This window comes from Scylla paramamosain, chromosome 12 (genome assembly GCF_035594125.1).
Source record: "Scylla paramamosain isolate STU-SP2022 chromosome 12, ASM3559412v1, whole genome shotgun sequence".
NCBI lineage: Eukaryota > Metazoa > Arthropoda > Malacostraca > Decapoda > Portunidae > Scylla > Scylla paramamosain.
The window spans coordinates 17,832,532-17,854,292 of record NC_087162.1 but is presented as its reverse complement, the minus strand read 5'-3'; the positions used below and the strand labels follow the sequence as shown (position 1 = coordinate 17,854,292).

Below are 21,761 nucleotides of genomic sequence, written 5' to 3'. Positions count from 1 at the left end.
TGGCAGCAAGGATGCAGAGTTAGTGGCTCTAATGCAGCCAACATGGCAAGCAATCTCATTGATCTTGACTCTTTGCCTCAGGGAAATGATACTGGCTTTTTCCACCTTGCTTGTGGTGGTCCCTACCCAATTTTGTCCTTTTGGTGAAAAATGGTGAACCTTTTTTTTTACCCAACAGGACTAAACCATGCAAGCAAGGCAAATTATGAGACAAAAGTTTAGCTCTGTAGCCTTATGCTGTCTTGAGGTACTGAGGCATTGTTGCCATCATGGGATCACATTATTACTGGGTAGTTACCAACACTAACCATTTGAAGCTGGGTGAGAGCATGTAGGTTTTATAGCAGCAAAGTTGCAAGCCATTTACTAGCAATTTTAAAGGGCATGTTGTAATTTCATCCTCCAACACTACGTAAGATTAGTCTACAGGAAATATGATCTGTGTTCTGTTTATGTTAAACTTGGACTAAAAATACAATCCTGTCTCACTAGCAATATTTGTAGTTATGTACCTCACTAATGCTGTCATCCTAATCAAGTGCTATTTGTGAATTACACAGCACTGATGGGAGGGGAGGAGTTTGAACAGGTGTAGGAGAAGGAAAGAGAAGATAATGAGGTGCACCATGGACATACGAGCGTAGGTGGCAGAGAGAATGGTTAGGAGCTGGTGGAAGACTGCTTTAAATATCTTTTATCTACTTTTGCAGTGAATGGAGAACAATAGACAAGTTAGAGCTAGAGTGAAAAAAGCAGGAAATATTGTAGCTGCAGGAGATATTGTTGTGTGCTGTGTAAGGAGAGAGAGAGAGAGAGAGAGAGAGAGAGAGAGAGAGAGAGAGAGAGAGAGAGAGAGAGAGAGAGAGAGAGAGAGAGAGAGAGAGAGAGAGAGAGAGAGAGAGAGAGAGAGAGAGAGAGAGAGAGAGAGAGAGAGAGAGAGAGAGAGAGAGAGAGAGAGAGCAGGGAGGGGAAGGAAGCAAAGACTCAGTCACCAGATGTGCAGTAACTGCCTGGCTAGCTGAGTGGGTTACTCCCCTGTTCCTCTCCCTCCCCTCTTGCATGAGTCATTTTGTGACAAGCTTCTGTTTTCACACTTCAGTTGGACAGATGCTACCAAGCAAAGAGGACATACTTACAAAAGGAGAAATACTGGCACACATTAAGGTAATCTACAGACAGCTTAGAGGGTGAGAATTAGATAGGACTGTATATGAGTTAGTGGCAGTAATGCCCCTGCTATTATGGGTAGGTAACACACCAGTGTAAGACGTCCCTTATCTTGGCTACTCCCTTTTTTGTGTGTGAGACAGACTTGGTATATATATATATATATATATATATATATATATATATATATATATATATATATATATATATATATATATATATATATATATATATATATATATATATAGTAGCTCCCAAAACTATCTTTTGAAGTGTGGTGCAAAGGCTGGCATAATGAACAATATGAAACTTGCTGCCTGATTACATGTGACTAAGTAGTAATACAGTATTATATATAATAATATAGCATCAAATTTCCTAGGTCATAATATACAACAACCACCCCTGGTGTGCAGGGCTACCAACTGTTGCTACCATAATCTTCAAGCACGTCAAATATCATCTATCATGTCAGAATATAGACCTCATCTTTATTAAGATAGTTTTGGGAGCTACTGTATCAGTAGTGTAACATGAGTTTCTACAGATATTGCTAGAAGTGAAAGTAAAGGTTATTCTAAGTGGAAAATGTTTTATGCTTATATGAATTTTGAGGCCTTCTTTACCCACAGCATGAAATTCAAGTGTGGCCGGGTGACAATGGCCAGCCAGTTATCCGTGGCAGGATGTGTTGATGTGGGATGTCTGATGGTGAAATTGTAAATTATTCAATCATCATTTCTACAAGTTTTGGGGCATTACAGTATACCATAATGAGACAAGTATTAATGAATAGGTGATTTACCAATAAATATTACACAATAATAGTATGACTGCAATTAATGACAAATAATATTAAAGGCTACATGACACCATGCTTACTGGGGCTGGAAGGGGGAAGTAGCACGGCTAGAAGCACATCAGCTGATTACTAGCCATTCACTTGCACTTTCACACCAGGACAGTGACAGTAAATACATTAAGATTGTGCAGCATGATTCTGAGAGAAAAAAATTCTGACAATGCCACATGCTTACAGTTATGTGGAGAATGTGGACATGGTATTTCTCCAAAATGGATTGGATACCCGCCCAGCCCAGCTGGTGTATCCGTCACCTCACCATACTTGAACTTCATATATGGGTAAACAAGACCTCAAAATGCATATGTGCATAGAACATTTTCCACTTAAAATAACCTGTACTTTCACCTCTGGCAATACCGGCAGAAACTCGTGTTACATCCAGTATACTAAAGGAGTAGCAAAGACAAGGCACACAACTTTCACATTCACACTCATTTGCACAATTCTCATAGCATCTTGGCCCATGACAAAAAAGAAAAGTACTCCTGCCCTCACTTTATGGGGATCAATCGCACAGCTTGGACAATTTGGTCCAGAATAAAATTCTCCTCTACCACACCCAATTGCCCCAAACTTGTGTGAGACTATCAATGTATGGCATCTCCCACAAGAGGCTGCAGGTCTTCATCATTCCTCAAGCACTCACAACTGCTCTCCATTTGCTTTTGTCACACACAATCATTCTACTATGTTCCAGTGTCAGTCCTCTTCCCCTCCAGGCCACCTTTATGCCATTTATCTATCCCTTACATAGCTTACCTCACAAGTTAACACCTCTCACAGTTGATATTATTATCTTCAACAGTTTATCATCCTCCATTCTCTAAGTAAGTCTAACCAAATCAGCACATATTGCTCTGCCCATCCTGCCCAGTCTCTCGCAACACCCATTCTCATTTCCTCATTTCTGATTGTTTTTTTTTTTTTTTTTTCTACGAGAAACACCAGCCAAGTGCAACAAAAATCAAATTAAAAAGAAAAAAAAAAAGGCCCACTGAGGTGCTGGTCCCTGAATAGGCTCCAAACCAGTAGACAAAAACTGAAGGATAAATGTCTTGAAACCTCCCTCTTGAAGTCATAGGAAGGTGGAAATACAGAAGCAGGCAGGGAGTTCCAGAGTTTACCAGAGAAAGGGATGAATAATTGAAAATACTGGTTAACTCTTGAGAAGTGGACAGAATAGGGGTGTGAGAAAGAAGAAAGTCTTGTGCAGCGAGGCTGCGGGAGGAGGGGAGGAATGCAGTTTGCTAGATCAGAAGAGCAGTTAGCATGAAAATAACAGTAGAAGATAGCACACATACTCCTTAAACACTTCAACATTTCATCTCTCCATTACATTCAATCTCTTCTTGTCTAATACTCCCATACTCCAAGTCTCAGCACTGCACAGTGCAGTAGGCATTACAATCCCTTCATCTATATATATATATATATATATATATATATATATATATATATATATATATATATATATATATATATATATATATATATATATATATATATATATATATATATATATATATAGTCAGCGAATGCCAGTCTTGCATCACAATGGCACAGGCTACTCAGAGAGAGAGTTTTACTTACAGCTTCCCAGCAAACATAAAGAATGGGCTGAGACAAATTGATTTATTAGCATCTCAAGTGCATCGCTCCTCCTCAGTCACGCCCATAGCAACAACGACCAGTATTGTGTAGGCCACCAGTGTCAGTGTTCATTGTGTCTTTGGTGATGCTTGATCGGTGAAATGCATTATGTTCTGTTTGTGCTGTGGTGTTTGTAGTGATGAGTGCAAGGCAGACAAGTCACAGTGTTATCATCCAATAGTAGATCTTCATACATCAGGTTTATATGGTGTCAGTATAGTAAAATATGTGGATTTAAAATGAGAAACTTGCAAAATCTCATAAGAAAATTCATCAAGGGAGGCAGTGAAAAATTGCTATTTTACACACTGGTGGCATCCCTTTATCATTACCCAACAGCTTCTAGCTTCTCTATAAAGGCAATTGGACTCTCTTCCGACTCTTACAGCAAGACGGCTGATGGGAAGCAGCAGGGATGCCACCACTGTGCCAGAGTGAAAACAGTTCCTCACTTCCTTGCTTGACAAATTTTCATGTGAGGTTCTGAGTTTCACGTATTCTAATTCACATGTTTTGCTACCTAGACACCATTCAAGCCTGACATGTGAGGATCTGACTGAATGATATCACCATGACTTGTTTTTCTCATACTCATCACTACAAGCACCACAAAATGAACAGAACAAAATGCATTTCAACCCAAGAAAAGCCAATTACATGTCACCAAACACACAATGAATACTGACACTAGTAATTAATACTGGTCACTGTTGCTATGGGTGTGAGTGAGAAGAGATGCACTTGAGATGCCAATAAGTCAATTTTTCCCAACCTATTTTTATGCTTGCTAAGAAGTCTTAGGTAAGACATGCTCCCTAAGTAGTCTTTGCAGGCCTGACACAAGATTGGCATTAGCTGACTGTATACACACAAGAAAATTTATAGACTCTCTCTCTCTCTCTCTCTCACATGATAAAATCTCACCTTGCCATCAAAACAGGACAGGGGCTTCATGTTCTTAAGGTTGTGATGAGCAATGAAGAACAGGACGGAAAGCAGCTGGTGGTGATGATACACAAGATCATAACAAGTCATCTTTTGCATGATGGTTAGCTCCACCAAGGAAGGTGATCCTTCCTGACCAATCCAGAACCTGTCAGCACTCAGCACTAGTGGCTTCTCCACCTCACACACTACATTAGCCTGTAGCCAAGAGACATCATCAATAAGGTGGTGTCATATGTTATTCTTTATTCTGAAGCTTAAATAATATAAATTTTAAAGAAAAATGCACATAAATAATGTTTATTAAAAGACATAATGTTTTAAAATCCTAAGTGCCTTCTCCATCTTGGACAAGGTACATATTTAAGATTTTATCTCCTTGATCCTATGTCACATGTCACTAACAGGATATCTATTCATGATATATGTGCATGGAGCTTGACATGAACAAAATGGTGAAAATAATACAAATACAGATACTAAGAAATAATAGAAATTCTGGAATGTCCAATAGGGCAGAATGTGCACTACCACTGCTCACAATCTGCTCTCACTCCACTGAGAATGTGATCTGGTTCATGTATTTCAATGGAGGCATGCACATTTCACTCACAGTCTGTTCAAACATTAAGGCAACAATCACCTAAAATGTACTTTGAGTAGACAGAGTGGTGCAGGAGTGACATTCACAATGTGCTCAAAGTATCTATTGGAGCAAGAATGGACTGTTCCACAAACTTACAATTCTCGGCAGAACCCACAAGATATCAGTTCTCAGTTTCCACACTGAATCAGCAGACTATGTCAAAGGAACACTGATCTAGAGAATGAACTCTATTAACGTACAATAGGCTTAGTCCGCAAATAGGCAAAGTTTGTCAAGCAAAGGTCAACTATGTGGATGGGGCCTTAGAAAATTCATCATAAAATGTGAGGATAGATAGAACCTCGGTTCACAAATATTCCTGTTCACAAACAGATTTTTCAAACACTTTTTCCATTCACAAATGGGGTTTGGTGTGCGAACACACAAACACCCCATAAACCCTCTCAACCAGAAAGCAGACATGCACTCACTCAGCGGTGTTGTGGCCCACCTATTGTGAGCAGTGTGATTATCACACACAGGCAGTTGCAAGTCTCTTCGGCATCAAAAATATCTTGTCACTAATTTCAAGGACAGGCGCCTTCCCAGCTGTTTGATGGGGTGTTAAACCTGAGTCCCCCACTTCTATCTCCAACCTTTCAGGGTAGTTGGAAAGATGATTAGAGAGAAAAAAACAAATCTTGCCTTGTATCAAATGTGAGTTGCCTGGAAACACTGGAACATACGAGTCTGTGTAAGACAGGGAGTGTTGTGCTACTCATGACAGCACATGTTCTGCCATCCTGTCACACTTCACTTTGTGTTCCAGTGTCTGGACGCCCCAGAAAGACCACACCTACCACAGACACACTCAAATCAAAGATCAAAGACCACACCTACCACAGACACACTCAAATCAAAGATCAAAGGAGTCTTGACGTTGTCAAGACTCCTTTGATCAGACACTGCACTCAGACGAGGGACACCTGAGCAGCACAACAATCCCTGGTGCACACAAACTCGTATGCTCCAATGTTTCCTTTCAACCAACATGTACTTGGTGCAAAGCCAGATTTCGTGTCTTTTCCTCTCCAACCATGACTTTATTCAATATTTTTTGTCATAGAAAACATTTCAAAAATAAAAAAAATGCAATGTTTCTGAGACTGGAACAGAATAACTGTTTACATTAATTTCAATGGGAAAAAAACTTGGTTTGTGAACATTTCAGTTCACAAACTGAGTCATGGAACAGATTAAGTTCATGAACCAAGGTTTCACTGTATTTGCAAAAGAAATATGGGACAGAAAAGTGAGAGAATTTATGAATGCAAGTATGAAGTGTATGAACATGACCAACTTCCTTTAGGGTGTTCCTTGAAATGGGCATAAACTAGTTAAAAAGATGGATACCTATAAGTTATAACTAATATGCAAACAAGTTCTCAGTAACTGTCTGAAAGATATGCAAGAAATTGAATACTGAGGTCTCATGATGAACAGCATGCAAATGCTTTCTTCACATGAAGAGAAGGGAAGAAAAGAGACAACAGAAGAACTAACTTTCCACATTGAAGGGGGAAGAAAAGATTAAGCAGGAAAAGTAAACAATCTTCTTATATCTGCACTCACCTCCAGCACTTGTTCTAATAGCTCTGATGCTGCCTTGAACACTAGTGCCAAGCTGTGTTCACAAAGCCCAAGGTCCCGACGACACAACCGATCTTTGGGGAGGCGACCAACTTTTTCCACCAATCCCAAGGCAGACTGGATGCTCCTGCTGACCCATGTCTCCCATATCATCACAGCAACTCCTGTAAAAAATTATGCTTCTACTATCTTTTGAGAAATTATAATTCATGTGTTTCTGTGCTCTCACTTCCCTTCACAGCATCTGTGTTGATGATACTTTATTTGAAGTCATCCAAACCATCCTCATCAAACATAACACTAGGGTGTCTGGCTAAGCATGTTCACTTATGAAATTTGTTTGGGCCATCACTTGACCAATTTCTATTTTCTGAATATGTAAATCCTGTAATATGCACATCAGTGATGCCACCTGAGTAATATTCACATGAATGGCAATTCTATTTTGTTACTCAACTTTAACTATCAAACCTTCTTGGTCATTAGCAACATCACAAACAAAGCATCCAAAGATTCTTACCATGCCTGATATGGGAGTTCTTTATTTCTCCAATGTGAGCAACAGCCTGTGACAACTTGGCAACATCATCTGGGTTCTTGTGCCAGGCAGCAGCCAATTCCCAAGCCATGTTTGTGAGCACCGAGTCACCAGCCACTGAGTGAGGGAACTTTTCCCCAACCTTCTCCAGTAAATCTGTAAATATTATAAACAGAGAAGGAAAGCCAACTGATAATAACATCACAGGTAGTAATTTTATATCTACTGAGGAGCACTGGCTGGGATTACATTAATAGAGTAAAACAAGTACCTATATTGGTAGGGCTTGGTTGTGGAAATCTTGAGACAGCAGATGTCAATTTTAAATACACTAAATAATATATATATATATATATATATATATATATATATATATATATATATATATATATATATATATATATATATATATATATATATATATATAATTTTTAACTCATAATTGCTTCAGTTACCATACCATAATTCAGATTTCAAACAAATTTACTTGATTTCAAATACTATAAGATGCAGCAAAAGCTGTCATTTATTACTAATTTATAGTCCCTATGAATATTTCCTTTGTTTTTATGTACAGTGGAACCTCGGTTACCGAACATCTCCCTTTTCGAACAACTCAGTTTTCAAATAAAATTTTTAACTCATGATTGCTTCGGTTGCTGTACAATAATTAAATTTTCGAACAAAGTTACTTGACTTCAAAACTACAAGACGTAGCAAAAGCTGCCATTTGTTACTAATTTATAGTTTCTATAAAAATTTCCTTCATTTTTATATATTTAGAGGAGATACAGACAGTAAGACAGTAATTCAATCTTTGAAATAAATTAAATGTGGTCCAGTTGAAGAAGTTGAAGAACCTCATTGTAAACAAACAAATTTCAACACAGGAGTAATCCCAAATCTCCTGCAGCTCTCTCTATGCCATCATTACAGCACAACTGTATTTTCCCAGTAGCTTTTCCCAGCAGCAAGATGTCACCTTCATTTTGGCAGTAACTGGGTTGCTCCTCTCTGTGTCATTCTGTAAGGCTTCCCTCACTAGATCAGTGACAAAGAGTATGCCTGCATGGGCTAAACACTATCTTTTGATGAGTTCTGTGTCACTAAGTTCATTCACTACATCCTTTCTGGATAAAAAATTTCTAAGCTGGAGATGTTGTGGAGCAGCCATCTTAGCAGTGGAGGCATCGGTCATTATCTGCTAAGACATGGTAGACAGGTGTCTGAGAACAGAGTAATCTATTTTACATTGATTCCTTTGGGGAAACTAGTTTGTTTTCGAATATTTCAGATTTCAAACAGCATTCAAGAATGAATTAAGTCTGAAAGCCAAGATTCCACTGTGTAATATATATATATATATATATATATATATATATATATATATATATATATATATATATATATATATATATATATATATATATATATATATATATATATATAACATACTGAAAAAGAAACATAGGCAGTTATAGGAACTATGTGACACATGGCTAAGCTAAGAGTTCAGTGGCTAGACTTGACATTTTTTAGGTTAATTCGATCTGAAGAGTTTACTTATCTGCTTAACAAACTGCCTTGGGTTCTGTGAAATGGACCTCCCACTGTGCTTGTATGATAACCTAATAGTAGCTCATGTAACTGCATGGTCTCTTGCTGCCTCCTTGCATGTAAATCTCTAAGGTCTCTGGACTATTGCATTCAAGTTGTTTCAAGTCCATCTCTAAGAAATATATTTTGTGTATTATCTCAAAATAAAGTCATAGAACATAATATCTTAACCAACTTATGTTCATAGTGCAGACTTTGATAGTTTATACACTTTTTTTTTTTTTTTTGAGAAAGGCATCCAAGGAAAAATGCAGAGAGCCAAAGAAATCAACACCTAAGAAATACAAATTCTCAAATAAAAGTATAATATTTCGAGAGTAAAAGGCACAATGTACCTAATTTACAAAGGCACATACATCTTGCCACATTTTTAATCTTCCAGGGGAGATTATTCTTAAATTTGATTTTTATTGCCAACAAGTTTTCTCATCCTGCAACATCAAGCTGAATGCTGTTGCCACATAGTATTTGTTATGTTTTACTTGTTATTTGCTACAACAATACACTATGCTCTTGAATTCAATTACTTTTTATTCATGAAAACCTTGATGTATAATCAAGTAAGATCCTCATGATGCCATTGCTATCCTCTCCTCCTCCTCTCCCCCTCACCAATCCTTAGCACTTTCATATTAAAGTGCCCTGTAACTCCTAAACCATGGCATTAAAAGTATTTGACTATATATTTCCAACTTAGAATGACTTGATCTTTCATATCTGAGAACATGTGACTCTCCTGTGATACCCTTTATATACCAGGTGTCCCATGAGGTTTAGGTACTTAGGGATATGATAGTTCAAGTAATTCAAAGTCGAAAATACTCTATACACATATGCTGTATTTTGCTTTATTTTGTGAGAAATTAACATGCAAGTTGTGTGTTGTGGGAGCCACTTGCTTTGGTTGGGCTCTGCCTCCTTCCCTATCTCCTCAGCTTGCTACATACTCAAGTGCTGCTGCATGGCATTAGGTGATAATTTTTTATAAACAATCTATAGTCAAATCCTTACAGAAAACAGTTAGCAAATGACAGATTAAATTTTTGTATGTGTCAGTGAAGAAAAATGTACATGTAACAGCAATATAGTGCTTGTTAAGTACTACTTTTAAACATACATGGCAACTCACCAACTTCACAATGGCAGCCTTATTGTGCCAGAGCTGTCATTATTTTGGAAGTGTTAGGTGCTGGTAGTGTTGAAAATATGACTTCCACAAGTGGTGCAACACCAACATAACTGCAATTGCAATAAACTTGCAATTTCCACTTACAATGCTTCCACCACTTCTAGAAGTCAAATTTTCTGTACAAACAGTATCCAGCACTTTAAAATAATGATAAATCTAGAATGCCAGGACAGGGAAGCACAACATTTAAATTTTCATGACCACAACAATAATGCATGTTGGCCATAGGAACTGTGAGCACACAACTCAAACAGGACCTGCTGGAAGTTCAGTAGCTAGATTTCAATTGACACTGGGAAAAGTTCAAAAGCTATATATGTTAAGAGATCAGATGACTGCCTTTAAAAATGGCAATATGGCAATAGTAATCATGTTGAAATTCCTTACTTCAGTAATCTTTCTTATAAATTTTCATATAATTTGATTTTTTTTTTTATCTCTGCATATGCAATAAGAGAACCAAACAAATAAATACCAAAGCAGAATAAGGTTTAGAAAGCAAACATCTTTGCACAGATGCTTGTTTCCCACTCATACTCATGTCTTTCTCACTTCCAAACAATGGATTGTTTCTCAAATATGCCAACCAACAAATCCTGAGAAACACAAAAAGAATACATGCATGACTGGTTACAAACTTACTGAATATTTCCTCATGATCACCAAGTTCACCATCTGTTTTTTCTTCACAAGATGTCTCATCATCTGGCACAGCCTTGGTCTCCTCCTCATCTTCTGCATCAACTTGATGTTTCTTTCTTGTCTGCTCATCATGTCTTGTTAGTATCTTTTTAATGGTTGACAGGGGTATCCCAGAACCAATAAACCAGTTAGCTACCAGTTCAGCAACATATCCTGAAAAGAAGCATGTAATAGGTCATTTTAGCCACAGACTATGCTGTGACAATGCTGAATGCAAGTGAAAAAAATTATCATAAAAAGTTAGGGAAAATAAAAATTGATAATAATAATAATAATAATAATAATAATAATAATAATAATAATAATAATAATAATAATAATAATAATAATACTTTGGAAAAAAAGGACTGATTAGTGACAAACTTTTATTCAAGATTCATGTGCTCCCACCTAGTTAGCTTCTGCTCGGTACATTTATTTTTTTACCTGTTATCCCATGTGAGAGATTCTCAAGATCTGAATTTTTTAAAAATTACTTTTTAATTCAATGTTTACGGCATAGTTCTCAGCTTGCTGAGTTACTGCAAGATATGCACCAATGTCATATCATTATAATAATCACATTAAATTAGCTTCCTCTATAAAGCATCCCAGCACTAAATGCAAAAGTCACACAATCTCAAAAGCTCAGTAGTAATTCAGGCTTACAAAGTCATGGCTTGCTCCCCAACTATATAATATTTATCCAGCTTAAAACTTCATGATGCTCACTTGGTTCTGGTCCTTACCTTTACCCTTATCTAATAAATTTTTGACAGACACCTCTAGCTTCAACTTCCTCTCAGGTCCATTTGATGGCAGGCAAGAGAAGAGTCTATTCAGAGGCAGCAAACACCCAAGTTGCCAGAGCACTAAATTCCATTCTACCATTTCCATCGATAAACCTTCCCAGTCATTCAGGGACATAAACTTGGCTGTGGGTTGTGTCCAACCCTCCTTGTCTTCTTCTCTACTTCTTCCTGTTTTTGCACTGTCTTCCTTGTTCTGATAAGCTTTGGTTTCCAGGGTGGCATGGACACCTCGGCAAAGCAATGCAGCCATGTAGGCATGGAAAGGCTGCTCAGAGGCCACTAGCTTGTCCCTCACAGCAATCCACCATGCACTCTGTTCACTCACATCACACAGGATTTTGTTCTCTGTAAGATATCAAAATCTTAAATAAACTTCTTAAACAGAGGTGTAAATACAAAGAATTACACCTCTACACAGAGAAAAGAGTGACCTAACTCTGCCACTGAGCAGCAAGGCTAAAAAGTTTCATATATTTGTGTGGATTATGACTTTATATGGTACACAACTAACTACAAGGGCCATTTCATTGGATATTTTTCCCTCTCTAAGTCTTGCTCTCAAGTTCTGTGATTCGAAGTTCAAACCTAATTGTCACAGAAAACAACATTAAGATTATGATATTAATTCCACCATATTTCCTAGTACGATGCATGTGCCCACCTGCCAAGGAAGACAAGATATGCACCACCATGCCAAAATGCAGAGTGGCCACAGTGTCTGGGGAGGGGCCCTGCAGCCAATGCTCCAAAGCCAGGTGTAGCAATGACTCAGGACTGGCTCCACTTTTCTCCACTACTTGATGGAACTTCCTGATGCTCTCTCTGTGCCACTGCCATCCATAGAGCAATTCACCTACACCACATTACATCAGAATGGAAGCATTATATGTGTGAAAGGGAAGTCAATGTATACAAGCAATGAAGAGCAAATAAAAATTTAGTTTAAAATTATTTGCAATGTATTTTGCTTAATTAAGACTGCTACATGCTATAAAGTTTATAAAAAATATCTTGCTTCTATCATGATAACAAGTTTTCCCTATTCTTCAGCAGTATGGGGAAACATAAAATATGGAAGTTTTACAAACTATATGATGACTTCCACGTCATTGTATAAGTTATACATCAGAATTACGAAGTTTAAAGGCTTGATAACTACAGAGTGGGGAAAAAAAAAAATGTCATACATAGGTAAATGACAAGTGTCTTTTCTATATCTCCATAATATAGGTAAATGCTGCACAAAAATACCTAGCCTAATTTTCTTCTCCACTTGTATATCTCCTTTTAGATCAACAGGCAGTGCTGAAGTTCCTCTGTCTCTGGCCAGCACCCCAACAGACACATCCCAACATCGGATGAAGGAACCAACACTGAGGACCAGCTCTCCATCAGAAAATTTTACCTGCAACAGTGACACTTTAAAAAAAAACTAAACACAAATCACTGTTTGCAAATATCTGGAAAATTTAAATACAAATGGTACAGTTCACAAATGGTAAACAAATGGTTAAAATGGTTCACAAATGGTAAATAGTTCATGCAAGGAAGCCACAGAATGCCTGACTTCTGATCTCTCTAAAATTTCTGATTGGAGCAGAGCAAACTTAGTATTATTCAATGCCTCAAAAACTCAATTCTATCAACTCGATACAACCTTCCAGACAACTATCCCCTCTTCTTCAATGACACTCAACTGGCCCCCTCTTCTACATTGAACATCCTCGGTCTGTCCTTTTCTTATAATCTAAACTGGAAATTTCACATCTCATCTCTAGCTAAAACAGCTTCTATGAAGTTAGGCATTCTGAGACATCTCCGGCAATTTTTCTCACTCCCCCAGCTGCTAACTCTGTACAAGGGCCTTATCCGTCCATGTATGGAGTATGCTTCATGTGTCTGGGGGGTTCCACTCATATCACTTATTTAGACATGGTAGAATCAAAAGCTTTATGTCTCATCAACTCCTCTTCTCTAACTGACTGTCTTCAGCCTCTTTCTCATCACTGGAATGTTGCATCTCTTGCTATCTTCTTCTGCTATTTTCATGCTAACTGCTCTTCTGATCTAGCTAACTGCATGCCTCCCCTCCTCCTGCGGCCTCACTGCAAAAGACTTTCTTCTTTCTCTCACTCCTATTCTGTCCACCTCTCTAATGCAAGTTAACCAGTATTCTCAATCATTCATCCCTTTCTCTGGTAAACTCAAACTCTCTTCCTGCTTCAGTATTTCCACATTCCTATGACTTGAACTCCTTCAAGAGGGAGGTTTCAAGATACTTATCCTTCAATTTTTTACCACCACTTCAGATCCTATTTGGGACCAGCATCTCAGTGGGCTTTTTTTTTTTTTTTTTGCTGGTATCCCTCCTACATAAAAAAAGTTATTTTATTTACAAGTCATTTAGTTTCTTGCACAGCTACATACAGTACATACCAGATACACTGCAGTGAAAGTCAACAAATTTGGAGAGGTGATGTGTTGAATAGTATTTTCCCTATTCTGTGGAACCCATCTCCACAGTTCCTTCAAGCAACTTTGAAGTTTTCATATTTGGCAACTCATCCATAGACTTGACATTCCTTTAGTATATATATAAAATCAGATTATGTTTTTTTTTATTTATTTATTTATTTATTTATTTATTTATTTATTTATTTATCTTTATTTATTTATCTATTTTATTATTATTATAATTTTTATTTTATTTTATTTATTTATCTTTTATTTTTATCTATTTATTTTTTTTTTGCAAGAGGGCCAATGGCTAAGGGTAACAATCATTTCAAATAGAAAAATCTCCACTTAAGTGCCAGTTCCCATAGAGAAAATATAATGATAAAAAAAAAAAAAAAAAACAGGATAAGTGTCTTGAAACCTCCCTCTTGAAAGAGTTAAAGTTGCAGGAAGGAGGAAATACAGATGCAGGCAGAGTTCCAGAGTTTACCAGAAAAAGGGACGAATAATTGAGAATGCTGGCTAACTCGTGCATTTTTAGGTGGATAGAATTGGGATGAGAGAAAGAAGAGTTTTGTGCAGCAAGGCCACGGGAGGGGGATGTATGCAGTTAGCAGTATCAGAAGAGCAGTTAGCGTAAAAAAAAGTGGTAGAAGATAGCAAGAGATGTAACATTCTAGCAATAAGAAAAGGGCTGAAGACAGCCATTCAGAGGAGAGGAGTTGATAGGACAAAAAGCTTTTGATTTCACCCTGTCTAAAAAAGCAGTATGAATGGAATTATCCAATACATGTGAACCACACTCCATACATGGATGATAAGGCCCCGGTACAGAGTTAGCAGCTGGGAGGGTGAGAAAACTGGTGGAGATGACTCAGAATGACTAACTTCATAGAAGCTCTTCTAGCTAGAAATGGGATGTGAAGTTTCCAGTTCAGATTATAAGTAAAGGACAAGAGAGAGAGAGAGAGAGAGAGAGAGAGAGAGAGAGAGAGAGAGAGAGAGAGAGAGAGAGAGAGAGAGAGAGAGAGAGAGAGAGAGAGAGAGAGAGAGAGAGAGAGAGAGAGAGAGAATGTGAGAGTAGGTAGCACTCTGTGGAGGGGAGTCATGCTTATTGCAAACTTAGTGCATGCTTAGTGCAAAGCTTTTCGTCTCATCAACTCCTCTCCTCTAACTGACTGTTTTCAGCCTCTCTCTCACCGCCGCAATGTTGCATATCTAGCTGTCTTCTACCGCTATTTTCATGCTAACTGCTCTTCTGATCTTGCTAACTGCATGCCTCCCCTCCTTCCGCGGCCTCGCTACACAAGACTTTCTTCTTTCTCTCACCCCTATTCTGTCCACCTCTCTAATGCAAGAGTTAACCAGTATTCTCAATCATTCATCCCTTTCTCTGGTAAACTCTGGAACTCCCTGCCTGCTTCTGTATTTCCACCTTCCTATGACTTGAATTCCTTCAAGAGGGAGGTTTCAAGACACTTATCCATCAATTTTTGACCACTGCTTTGACCCTTTATGGGACTGGCATTTCAGTGGGCATTTTTTTTATTGGATTTTTGTTGCCCTTGGCCAGTGTCCTTCCTACATAAAAAAAAAAAAAAAAAAAAATGCTTTTACCCTACTCTGAACCACTGATATGCATAATGTGATACATTGTCACGTAATGTGAATTTTTTTTAAATAATATTCTACCCACTGTCTAATATGTGATTTGCACAGTGAGAACAAGCCCAGTGAACATCTCTCAAACACACTTTTTATTGCTCTTATCCTCCTATCTTGGGTCACTTCATGTCCTTCTCAGGTAAATCACTGCCACATCACACACTCTTAACTGCTAAGTCTTATTCCTTGCCAAGATCTCTGATCCATACATCAGTGCTGGCCAGAAAATACTATTCCTTAACCTTCTCCTTATATCCAAAGACACATTTCTCCCTTTCATGACTCTTGCAAGTGTTCCTAAAACATGCATCCTTTAAGTCCTATTTTTTCTCTCTCCATCCATCTCATTTTTACCTAGCACTGTTCCCAAAACTTAAACTCAATCACCTTCTCCATTTTTTTTTCTCCCATAACCATCTTCCACCTTCCTACAGCTGGCATACATCCTAATACATATATATCCTATAAATATATAATATATACCCTATAAAATATCCCGATATCCCTGGGTGACACAATTCCATTTTTTCATCTAAAAAAATAAATAAATAACTTTTTTGACATCCAGCTTCAGTTCTGTCTCACACACACCCTATAAAATTGATTCACTACTCAAGTCTTCTTTCACTCTACTATAACCCATCTATGAAATCTGTGTGAATGTTCTCTGTCTGAAAGGAAGTTCCTCACTTCATAACCTCTAAAAGAAAAGCTTGGCTGCATAGAAATAAATAGAACACAATGGAACCCCATGACTAGCATTGTACAGCTAGCAGCTTCATATCCAGCAATAGGATAAAATGGTCCTGAGTTTTATAAACTAATGAATAAGATTGTGGAACTAGTGATTTAGTGTGCCTTGATGTGTAAACAATGAAACCTTGCACTCCTTAATTTTCATCTGACATGCAGCTCCTGGTCCTGATATCCTTTCCACTTCAGCAGTGACAAATGACTCATTTTCTTGGCATCCTTACTGTCCCTAACCCTCATGGCTTTGTGGTCAGCTAAGCGGGATATGGTGATGGTGGTGCTGGTGGTGTATCCTGCCTAAAAGGCCAGAAGTTCAAAAAAACTTTACTGGATTCAGGAACTATGAATCACAACAATTTGAAGAGTGAATTGGTGAGGAAAATTCAGGTTGTCTGGTTACTAGGAAAGCTGGTGGTCATGGTGGCAGTGGCAGTGCAGGCTCATGACAAGTTAATGCAGTTCCAGCACCCAAATTATTTGTTCAATAAACTTAAAGCATTCAATAACAAATTCTACAACACTTCTATAACAATTCTACAATCTTATGATGTAAATATGTAAAATACTATAATAAAACTGTTAAGCACAATCAGCAGTAAAATGTTGGCAAAAATTTTTAAAAATCAACTTCCAAAAGTTCACTTTTTTATTTTTCTGTGATATCAAGTTTGCCCAGCAAAGTTTTTCCATTCTTCAAAGACTGCTAGTCACAGGAACACACTGTAGACAATTTTGTAATTACACAAAGTCAGATAGACTAAAGATGAAAGAGGAAAAGAAAGGTGGTGTGCAATAATTATGGAACTGATCATGAAAATGGAATAAAGGATGAGGTGATAAAGGATGTCTACTGATATATGTACATAAGGAAAGGAAATCAGAACATGTCCAGATGATATATATATATATATATATATATATATATATATATATATATATATATATATATATATATATATATATATATATATATATATATATTTTTTTTTTTTTTTTTTTTTTTTTTTTTTTTTTAGATGGGTAAGGATGAGATGGAATACTTTAATTAAAGAAGCATGATAAAAACTAATTGCCCATTTTCACTAAAGAAAAATTATAACAAAATCATTCTACTAGTTCTAATCGATGGATCAGAAGTCTAGGCAAACCCTGGAAAAAAGGCTTCAATGCCTAAGCATCGAGAACAGCCAGAACTAGAATGAAACATTTTTACCTTCTCTAATAACAACAGAATATCAAACAATACTGTGAGTGCTGCACATGCTGACAAATTGGAGATAACAAGTGCCATGGCAAGGATTGAATACATGATATTTATACATCTGATGTTGCTTACTGCTTCCTGCTTGTCAAATTAAATTTTCAGCAAGAGAACAACAGTCAACTTTCTTCTCAATAAAAGCTCATCACTCAAGTTCAGGCTCAATGAATTTTATCCAAAGATACTACATGAGAGCAACAGAATTACACACACATACAATTCAAATATTAAGAACACATATGCTTCAAATTTTGCCAGAAAACATTAAACAATCCTATAATTCATGCATAACTGAAATTCACAAGTGCTAATTTTACATGTACAAAGCTTTGGTACGTATAAACTTTCAATCTGTTTTGTATTTCCATCCCCTCTACAATACTACTTTACTCTGTCTAAAGCAGGACATTAAAAATTTATTACAAAAGTTTAATACAGCACCAGATTCAATGTCGGGAAATATTATCAGTAACTCAACTCACCTTTTTAGTGTTGCTTCTCTTGAAGTGCTCATTGCAGCCACATGTTGTTATCACATCCATTATCTCCTTGGGTGTCAGCACTAAAATCTTTGCCAAATCCTGAAAAAAAAAATAATAGTTGAATTCACAAATCTTTATTACCCATTACAAAAAGCATAATAGTACATATAGGTATTACATTTTCAGTCCTTTCTTTGAGTATAATAAAAGCTAAGGCAAAATATTTGATATGTATAAACTGGAGAAAAGAAAAAATTACAAAATACCAAAGATGAAAAATTTACAAAACGCACAAGACATAAGGAAAAAATAATGAAGAAATAGGAGGGAACATAACCAGACTGTATTCACTATTCACAGCCTCTGACACTAACCATCACCAGCACATCATCCTCAGGATCAGGAGAGGCTTCTCGAGGTGCATGGAGTTGGCTTAGCACCAGGTACAGATCCAGCAGCTGCCTCAGACGCACCAATTGCTGCCCAAACAGGCGGCTTTCATGGTCCAACGTGTGAATATCCTCCCCTGCAAATTTGTGAATTAGTAACCTACAACCTCCTTCATTCCACAGCTGGGGATAATCCACACTCACAAGAAAACTGGTGAAAAATATATAAATAAATAAATATATACATAGCTACCTAGGGGCATGGAGTGCTTATGCAAGTGTCATTCACAATATTTATCTTCAAACTTCTAATCATGTTCATCACTTCCTCTACAAATGAAGATAATCCATACTCTTAAATATGAAAACTAATTATAAGAAAAAAAAAAAAAGCTTATTCAGCTGAGGACATAGATTGTACAAATAATGTCATGTGGTATTGCTTTTCCCTAACAATTACTAACCAACATCACTATTCACTGGCTTCTACATCTTTCTTACAATCCTTCTATCTCCTCACCATAACTCGCCACTCACAAATTTTTACCATTTTCACATCTTCCCAATATCTTCTCACCAACACTAATCTTTCATCCACTATTATCTCCTCCTCATGCTTTCTGTTATTCCTCACCAACACCCCTTCTGCCTCACACAACTACTGATTCCTTACTAATTACTAGGATGTTAATATTCTCTTCCTATGTTGCTCATAAACCACCAAATCTGTCTATTATTCACCTGTCTTCAGTAATTTACATTAAAATTTAATTATATTATTACTACTACTACTACTATTCTCTCTCTCTCTCTCTCTCTCTCTAGTAAAGTTTCACACAAAACCCTCACTACTCACTAGCTTCTACTTCTTCCTCTACACTGTAGATAGGCAGAAAAAGGTCCAGAAGCCCCTGCAGCAGTGATACAGTAAGATGCTGTGAGAGGATGAGGGTCAGCACAGCCTGCTTCCTCACTGTCATTGTTTTGATCTCAGACATTACAGTCAACATCTCCTCCTCACTGCCACCTTTGAGATGGGACTTGAGGGTCTTGAGGAGGTGAAGGTCTCGGGCACGCTTACTGGTCTTCCCTCTGCATTGAAAAAGCATTAAATGAGTATAATGTTAGGATGATGAATACATTATCTAAAGTAATAATTGAGCATCAATTATGTGTATGTATGGTTATAATGAGTAAAAACCTAAACTGTATGTAACTGTATGCTGCCATTAAAGACAAAAAATTCATAAAGTGTTAACCATAACTTATATTTCACTAATTATACAGTTTTTAAGTACTTATTGATCCCCCTTCAGGCAGTACTTTCATTTGGTCATGATTCAATATGGTGTGAAGAGGAGCTACAGTTATGAATAAGGAATTTCCAAAATATGTGGAAGTCTGTAGAATCTCAGTCCAGCTTCAACATTACATCATACTAGAGAACAGGTGGCAGGAATTCCTGTCTACTTGGAGGATGGCAAGGTGCTGGAATTCTTGCCCTCCTCTCTCCTGCCAAGATTTGTACTTCTGTGACAATCTTTTTGTCTGGCAACCCTTGTCCTTCATTTCCTTCAACTCCCAGTGCACAACTGACCATAGAAATGGAGATGTATGCTGATAACTACTTCCCTGTGTTCAAATGCATGGGTGAAGGGAGCAGGACTAAGGTTCCTTGTACCTCCATTCCTATTACTGGAAACTGGAATGAGTCGACCAATAAAAAAGCTCTGAATAAGAGTGGTATCATAAGATTTCTTTTTGAAATGCATTTTGTGTGGTTGGCCAGGGTGTGGCAGCAGGTGAGGTGGGAGAATGTGTCCAAGATCAATTGTACTTGCACAAACAACTGCCCAGCATAACCAGAAAAAAACTCCTCTCCCCAACACCATATCTCCGCTGTGCTACAACTAAAGGACTTCCAATTTTTTTTATCATTTAGAGGAAAAATTGGTGATGAAAGTACACAGAACTATTGTATTGTTGTCTAAAATTACTACACAGGGCATTGGCAAAGAATATGTATTTTTGGCAAAACTTACCAGTGTGGTGCACACTCCGCAAGGACACATTTATCATTTAGCCCACCCTTTAGGGGCTAAAATAGTTTTTTTTTATATAACGGAAAAACATTCTAAGGTAAGCCAGGCTTCTGTATCAAGGAATGCCTTTGTAATCAGTGTCTGGACAACATGGAGAGGACCTATCCACCACCCTTAAGCTGCTAAGCTTGCCTTGGCTTATGATTATTTCTTAGGAAAGCAAACAGAATTATCATAAGGGAAGGATAATACAGACAGAATGTTACTCCTACAGAGCTGACACAATCTTTTGATTATTTCCTAGGAAAGCAGAATCATCATAGGGTGGAAGATAATACAAAGACCGAGTGTTACTCCTCCAGAGCAGACACAACTATGTGAGACAACCCAAGAATGAAATATTGTCACTTTATATTCTATTGCACCAACATCTATTGAGCACAATGCTTGAAGTGAAAGATGCTTCATGGGAGGCATTATCATGCATCATTGCTCCTGAAAAATCAACTATCACAAAGACACAAAAAAGAAGGGAACATGTGGACTGACTGCCTTCAGGAACATTAATTATTCTCTATGGAGGGAGTGAAAATGGTTGTCACTAGATTTGCTATGACCATACCATTATCATCACAAGATTGTCTGGTGATGTGGTGAAGCTTTAGTGTCATTCCAGAGTTTGGTGGATACTAATGAGACAACACTGAGGTAATGAGCAAATCATTTGTATTCCAGGCTTCACCAAGACTTCCATCTTTCCCTCAGAAACTTCATCTTAAGTTTCCTTTCTGGTGATTCTATTGCTGTTGTGGTAGATGGTCACTGTTCTTCTAAGTCTATTAACAGTGGTGTTCCCCAGGGTTCTGCCCTGTCACCTACTCTTTTTATTATTTATTAACTTCTTTTCCTACTCACTCCTACACTGATGATACCACTCTACATTTTCCACATCTTTTCTTAGACGTCCAATTCCTCAGGAATTAAAGGAGTCACACAGAAATGTCACAAAATG

At 37.4% G+C, this 21,761-nt stretch overlaps 1 protein-coding gene and 1 long non-coding RNA gene across 5 annotated transcripts in view; one reads left to right on the top strand and one right to left on the bottom strand.

Annotated features, from left to right (window-relative positions):
* The window catches only part of LOC135105794 (rab3 GTPase-activating protein non-catalytic subunit-like), a 67,369-nt gene that overhangs the window by 18,280 nt on the left and 27,328 nt on the right, over positions 1-21,761 (bottom strand). For all 4 annotated transcript variants that reach the window (XR_010271008.1, XM_064014328.1, XM_064014330.1 and 1 more), the window contains exons 13-22: positions 19,564-19,799; positions 18,693-18,844; positions 18,319-18,417; positions 12,952-13,105; positions 12,362-12,553; positions 11,638-12,045; positions 10,850-11,062; positions 7,384-7,557; positions 6,846-7,027; positions 4,607-4,825 (exon numbers count right to left, since the gene is read on the bottom strand). Coding sequence is in view for 3 of the 4 variants with exons in the window: in XM_064014328.1 (XP_063870398.1) it covers positions 4,607-4,825; positions 6,846-7,027; positions 7,384-7,557; positions 10,850-11,062; positions 11,638-12,045; positions 12,362-12,553; positions 12,952-13,105; positions 18,319-18,417; positions 18,693-18,844; positions 19,564-19,799 (2,029 nt within the window). In the remaining variant the exon portion in view is untranslated. The remainder of the gene's footprint in view (positions 1-4,606; positions 4,826-6,845; positions 7,028-7,383; positions 7,558-10,849; positions 11,063-11,637; positions 12,046-12,361; positions 12,554-12,951; positions 13,106-18,318; positions 18,418-18,692; positions 18,845-19,563; positions 19,800-21,761) is intronic.
* Positions 924-12,651, top strand: LOC135105797 (uncharacterized). The gene is made up of 2 exons (XR_010271010.1): positions 924-1,164; positions 12,344-12,651. It is a non-coding gene; the product is annotated as an uncharacterized LOC135105797 (long non-coding RNA).